The sequence below is a fragment of the Populus euphratica genome, unplaced genomic scaffold (assembly GCF_000495115.2).
Source record: "Populus euphratica unplaced genomic scaffold, PopEup_1.0 scaffold34.1, whole genome shotgun sequence".
Lineage (NCBI taxonomy): Eukaryota > Viridiplantae > Streptophyta > Magnoliopsida > Malpighiales > Salicaceae > Populus > Populus euphratica.
In genome coordinates this window covers 1,579,914-1,586,858 of record NW_011499883.1, presented here as the reverse complement: position 1 = coordinate 1,586,858, position 6,945 = coordinate 1,579,914, and the positions used below count along the sequence as shown (strand labels likewise).

The 6,945-nt window shown below is 29.1% G+C and overlaps 1 protein-coding gene across 1 annotated transcript; it reads right to left on the bottom strand.

The window, feature by feature from the left end:
- Positions 1-1,629: 1,629 nt before the first annotated feature.
- Positions 1,630-4,496, bottom strand: LOC105129867 (uncharacterized). The gene is made up of 6 exons (XM_011032110.1): positions 3,961-4,496; positions 3,743-3,787; positions 3,452-3,524; positions 2,505-2,602; positions 2,343-2,413; positions 1,630-1,966 (listed from the first exon to the last, which is right to left on the bottom strand). The coding sequence occupies exons 1-6, from the start codon at positions 4,355-4,357 to the stop codon at positions 1,841-1,843; spliced, it is 810 nt and encodes a 269-aa protein (XP_011030412.1). The 5' UTR covers positions 4,358-4,496; the 3' UTR covers positions 1,630-1,840.
- Between the last annotated feature and the right edge of the window lie 2,449 nt (positions 4,497-6,945).

Below are 6,945 nucleotides of genomic sequence, written 5' to 3'. Positions count from 1 at the left end.
CTACTAAGATAAAAATATCAAGAGTCTCTATCACAAATCAGCATATTTATCTTCAAAACAAAGTTTTACAATTAATTTATTTTACAGCTTGCCTATTCAATACAACATTTTTTTCTAATTTTCAAGGCTTTCTCATTCAACAAGGCATTATTTCCAATAATCAGGAAATAATTTTAATTTTAAAGGCTTGCTCATTCAACATGGCATTATTTCTAGTAACCAGCACTAAAAATTACAATCTATAAAAATTTCTTCTACAATAAAAAAATATAAACTAATTAATTACTCAAAGGTGTCAAATACCTACCTGGTGTACATGCGCGTGAAGAGATCTCTTGTTGTTGATTAGGTCATGTAGCCTTTTTTGTATCAATAAAATTTACTTTGTCATTGTTCATTTATTTGAACCGATAAAATTCTAATACACATTACATATTCTTTGATTAAATCCAACACTCTTAATTAAGCTTGATTGACTTGTAATTCAAGAAGGATAAAAACCCTCCTTTTGAATCATTTATTTATTTTTTTCACAAAAATCCCTATTCAATTTAACCTATCAATATCAATTGTCTTTAGTTTCGCAAGATTCCTCAATAATATTATTAGAACTCAATTCTTTAATTTCATATAATAACATTTATAAACTTTTATATTCCCATATTTTCCAAACAATTGCACTAAAACCTCAAATCTCCTAAATTATTCCTCTTTTGGCTAAATATTCATTTAAAATGGGGAAAAATAATTTTTTTATTTAAAATTAAACATTTACCCAATCATAATTCATACTTTCTAACATGGTTAATTTGCATTATTCCTATAAATTATAACATAATTACACAACTTCACATGATCATCATTTTACATAATTCTTCATCAAACATAAAATTAAAGGAATTAATCATTTGGAGCAAAGAATGAAGGAATTTTGATAAGGATTTAAGGAAAGAATGAAAGAATGAAAGAAAAAACAAGTTTTCTTCTTCTCCCTCTTCAAACCCTAGCTTGAAATCCTTCCTCCAATCTCAACACCTTAAAATCACCCCCTCTTAATGTTTAATGAAGTTAATCATTCTAATTATTCATTTTAATTAGTGAAATCAATGACAATTTAAGTATGATATCACACAATTCTTCCCCCTCTTTCTTTCAAGCTAACGGCCAAAAGAGAAAAAAAATGGAGCTTTTATAGTTTAACTTTTATCTATCTACACATTGCCCAAAGAGAGAAGAAAATGGAGCATTTATAGTTTAACTTTTACCTATCTACACATTGACCCTCATTTCTTCTCATTTTTATTACTCAACTCTTCTTTTTACTTAATTTACATTATAACATCTTATATTCTATTCTATTGTATCCAATTGCAATATTTAAAATCCTTTTTATTTAATCTATTCAGTAGTTTGTTTATTTTACTCAGATTATCATTTAACGGTTTTTCACAATTACTATATCTAATAATTAATAGCATTAAACACATTCATAAATCGTAAAACAGAGAACTCAAAATATATTATTACTGTCTTATCTATACCATGGTTAAGAGTCCTCGGAGGCACAAGGATGGTCGGCTGTTAGTACCATCTTATTCTACTCAATACCTCCCTGGGCTGATATCATGGTTTTCTCCAAGAAATGAGGCAGTAAATAGAAGTTAATATGCCATGGTACAAAATTTATTTCAGAAAGATCCATTAATTGTATATGAAACAAACAAAAATGTACATGTCACTGGCACAAAGCTTGATTGTATCTTTGACAGATAATTTTAGAAAATTACGATCAAGTTTGGAATCAGTACTTTAGATGCCAGAAACTTACAATATAAAGTTATCATTTGATGAGAATGCATCGCGTTGGTGATCCTTCAGCACCGAGCATTCTTATAGGCAAGCAATGGATAGAATACACACCAGGTTGGATGTCATCGAGTTTTAGGCCTTCCACAATGATGATTTCCTGAAACATACTAGGCATATTTAGTTTTAGGTGTTGATGTCCAACACATTCTTTTCCAGTGCAAAAAATTTAAACTTTTTTTGTTTTTTTAATGAGGAGAAATCAGGTCAATTGCTTCTACAGAAAATAAATTTTTAGCTCACAGATACCAATAATACCACCTTAATTAATTTAGTTCCCTAATCATCACAAAATTGAAAGTGACTTTCTACTGTAGCGGAGAACACTATCGAAATTCTGAAGGTGGCTTAGCAGAAGAATCCAAATTAAACCGATGGTAGCTTAAATAATCACTTCTAATCAAGATGAAGAGGTGCTCCAACATGCTAGTCAAAATTAAACATCATTTAATTACTTTACACTGCATTAGTCTCACCCTGCTTTCCAAAAGGACAAGATGAGCTGGAACCAAATCACTCCAAGCAGCAACAGCTAAGTAATCAATTCCTACATTGAAAAAGAACATATGCATAGAAGTTTTTGAGAAAAACATAGCTAAAGAACAGAAGTGCTAGATTGAAAAAGGTTAGTAGCTTACCAACAAGCTTAATGTCAGTGTTGTCTACTAACCATTTTGCTCCATCCGTTGTAAATCCCACAAAGCTTGTATCGAACTGATTTTTGAACATAAGTCGCCTGAAATTTTTAGTTATCAGATACGTAAATAAATAGCTATGACCCATATCGGCAATCAGCATACCCAATCTAATGGTCTCGGCCAGCCCCCACCGTATTTGAGGTTCTTACAGCATATTGGCCTCACAATTTTTTCCATGGAAAACTCATGAAACAAATCGAAAGTTTTACCATAAGTAGTTTCTAGGCTCCATTTAGGCTATGGATTGATGCACTCATAAGAAGTTTTTTTTATCCTTGATTGAAGCATGAGATGATCCCTTCTATATAAATCATTCATTTTGACGCAAAAGGCATATCAATTCATGCATTACGTTTAATAGGTAAATTTATATGCCATCACAGTTATAAATCTAAAAAAAGTTTGAACTAATCAAACCAGTTAAATAATAAAAATGAGCATAATTTTTAATTCAAATGTTAAATCACTCTGAAATTTTGTAAGCACGTTCGACATACCCGGGTCTATGTAAAATAAGCTAGTTAGCACCAACTAAAGTCGTTTTCATGCCCAAGTTAGAGCTTGGAAGTTCATGTTTTGGAATTTTCATTACTTCCTTATTATTTTTGGATTAATTTTTTATTTTTCTTGTTATTTTTAGATTTTTTTTTTTACTATCTACTTGAGGTTGATTTAGTATATTTTTTAAACAGTTTCGTACACTATTAATATTAAAATTATTTATATTTAAAATTAATCCAATTAGAGTTTCTTGACAATGTAATTATGTATAATCTAAATGGTGTGGTGTTTTCATATTGAATTGAGTTTACTGTTCATTCTCTTATATTTTAATTTAATCAGCAATTTTTTTAAGCCAGTGAATACATCAACCCACATAGAATTACCTGTCGGTATTTTCTGTCCTGAAAAGAACACGTCGAGCTCCTTTGGGAATATGTAAGGACTTCATAACTTCAGCTGTACAAAAGAGACAATTCTGTTGAATAAATTCTGGTAAAAAACAGAGGAAGAAAAAAAAACTACTGTTGACCCGCAAAAGAGCCGAAGAAAGGACATTGAGAAAATTAAGAAAGAAAAACCAGTGCTGATAAAACTACGGTAGAAAAAGGTTGAGAATTCTCTGAGTTTGTATTTATACAATAAAATATGCACAGAGAACAAAATGGAAAACATACCAGTTATGTTCGTCCCCCTTGGAACATCAATTAATAGTCCAGGACCTATTGAAACAACAATTTCAAGATCGATCAGGTTCTCATATACGCACCATCTACCATACAAAAACCTTATTCCTTTCCACAAGCCCATTAACAAGAGAGAAGAAAAAAACAGGATTAAACCAACAAAACACCACAACTAGCTATATATGTAAGTATAAGAATATTTTCATTACCATTAAGCACTTCAAGGTCAAGAGTGTCCACATCAAACCCAGCATCGAAGTAATGATCATAGTAATGTCCAGGTGCATCGACGTGTGTGCCAGTATGAGTGATCAACTTCATCTCCGATATGTTGGCGAAGGACCCATTCTTCATGCTTGCAGGGAGCCTCAGGAACTGACCCAGCCCATTTTCTGATCCCATGGACGGCATGTCGCTTGTGTACCTGTGGGTTATGTCAAATATTCTCCCATCACCATACACCTCACGCCTGATTGGGATAAGTTTGCTGTCTTGTGAAGCGGGGAAAGAGGTGTCCGTGCTGCCGGGGATGGTAGGGTAAGCGCCGCTGGAGGCTGCGGTGGTGGAGAGTGGAGACAGGAGCAGTAATAAGAGGAGGGATGCCATGGCTTTGGCCTTAGCTACTCAAATGACAACTGAAATCACCGAAAATTGAGTTGAACTTGCTGTATATATCTGAGAGATTACGATGGGGATACCTGTGGTTGTAGAGAAGAAGCAACGCTACAAGTGATTTATAATATTTTATATTATATTTTGAATCATATGGTGTTTTATTTCCACAACCTTATGTCATTAATTATTTTGACAAGCCAATCCGTGTTAGATGTTACCAGATTTGCGTCCCGTTCTCGACTGCGAGTCTGTAGAAAAAAATATTAATGTAAAATGAAATATTAAAAAAAAATAGGCTAAATAATATCACTAAAAATAAAATAATACTAAATAAACTAATAAAAAAATAATAATTAAAAAAATCCATAAAAACTCATCTAAGCTTACTTATATTATCAAACAATTAAATATTGATGGATCAAACTACAAAAAAAAACTAATCAAATCAGGTTAATTTAGAAACTTCGTGACTATTAATATAAAATTAAAATAATCTCATTAAAAATCAATTATTAATAAATCAAATGAGAACATGATAACTTTATATAAAGAAAAATAAAAAGAAAAACATCAAAAGCTTAATTTCTAACCAATAAAATGATAAAGTACAAAAATTAAAAAAAATAAATGAAAAAAGTTTTAGAAAAATCAATTTGAATCCATCTAGGTCACACTATAAAATCTCTAACCTAGTCGTGATAATAGGATGATTATGTTTAAAAATAAATTGAATAAAGTTATTAAGCTCAATTAATGAAAAACTCAATATTGAAGGAAAAAAACGAAAAAAATTAATTTAAAAAAGCGACAGGAAAAATATGATTCAATTGTGGTTAACTCATAAATCCTACGACTATGGACATAGAATCAAGATAACCCAATAGAAATGAAAGGAAAAAAAAAATATAAAGACTAATTTTCAATAAATCAAATGTCGAAGAATAAACTTAAAACAAATCAATTATAAAAAAAACCCACAAATCAATTATTAAAAAACCCAAAAAAGAGTCAATCCGTGTAAACCTTTGAAACCAATGACTATGGTTATGAACTCGGGATTAATCCCATAGAAACAAAAAAAAAAGTTAATTTGAGTTAACCCGTAAACCTCGCAACCATGGCACAAGATTATAATAACTTAATAGAAAAAAAAAGGATAGAAAGACCAATTTCAAATAGATTAAATGTTTAAAGATTAAATTAAGATAAATCAAGAAAACTTTGACCCAATTTCAATCAAGAAATTTAATTCGCAATCAATTTGATTTTTAAGGATAAAATTGTGAAAAAAAATATCAATTTCAAAAACTTGTCAAAAGAAAAAATGATAGCTATAAAAAGATTGAGAATCAAAATTGATCAGAAAAAACCTATAGAGGATAAAATTGTAAAGACAAAATCTAAAAAATGATCCAAAACAAAATAAATAGCAATTATAAAAATAAAAAAGAAAAAGAAAAGGGGTGAAATTGGGAAAAAAATGTAATTTTATAGATTATTCAAAATAAAAAAAAAATAGTAATCAAAAGAACAATGACTGAATTTAAAATATTAAATAATAAAAAGGGGTGAAATTAAAAAATATTTGTAATTTTATAGGTTATTCAAAATAAATAAAAATAGTAATCAAAAGGATATAACTAAATGTGAAGGAAAAGGAAATTGAAGGGGATAGTCTAAAATTTTAAAGGGATCGACACTGAATTTAAGGAGAAGAGAAAAAATTAAAAAAAATGAATATTAATGTCAAACTAGAGGTTCGTCTGGTCCACACACAATGTTATCGTATAGAGAATGCCGATACTTTTCAAACACTGTCCTAGAAAATAATATTTAGTGGTCGAACAACCTCTCACACGAGCTACCCGAATAGCATAGTAATCGTCCATACATGCTGACAATTTTTTTAAAATTAAAAAGATCAAAATGCTTCTTAGTAATAAGTATTATATTATTTTATTATATGGTTAAATTGGTAATTTTATTATATAATTTATAAAAAATAATTATATCATGATAAAAAAATTATTTTACTTTTACCGGCTAATTCAAAGGTTGAGTTGTTAAATTACAATTTTATTGTAAATAATGTTTTATTCCTTGGCTACAATAACTTTCCTTCCCTTTATTTTTTTTAAATAAAACAAAATAATTTAATTAAAGTCTTTAAGTTTATTTGAGAATATGTTGTGGTTATTTTTCAAATAACTTTTCATGTTAAAATAATTATTAAAAATATTTTTTTTATTTTTTTAAAATTATTTTTGATTGATTTAAAAACACTAAAAATATATTAATTTAAAAAAAAATAAAAAAAATTCAAATCAGAAACCAACATATCCTTAATCTTTGAAGTAAAAATATGTGAATTGTGATTGCTTGCAGGCTTGATTTCCAATTGGAGGCTCCGAATTTCTTTCCCCAATAAAGTTCATTGATTTGACAGTATTGTATGCATAGTTTTTTTTTTTTTTTTTTCAGTTTTATGCCAATTCTGCTTGATAGGATTAAATTTTTTTAATTGACTCCATAGAATCAAATTATCTAGCCCGAGACTAACCAAGGAAAAAGCATTCCTG

Bases quoted from the DNA above. Each gene is read 5' to 3' on its own strand.
- LOC105129867 (XM_011032110.1), bottom strand. From the start codon at position 4,357: ATGGCATCCCTCCTCTTATTACTGCTCCTGTCTCCACTCTCCACCACC. The intron at 2,414-2,504 runs GTAAGCTACTAA...TTTTCAATGTAG, and splicing joins CACTGACATTAAGCTTGTTG to GAATTGATTACTTAGCTGTT. The intron at 1,967-2,342 runs GTGAGACTAATG...AGTATGTTTCAG, and splicing joins TTGTCCTTTTGGAAAGCAGG to GAAATCATCATTGTGGAAGG.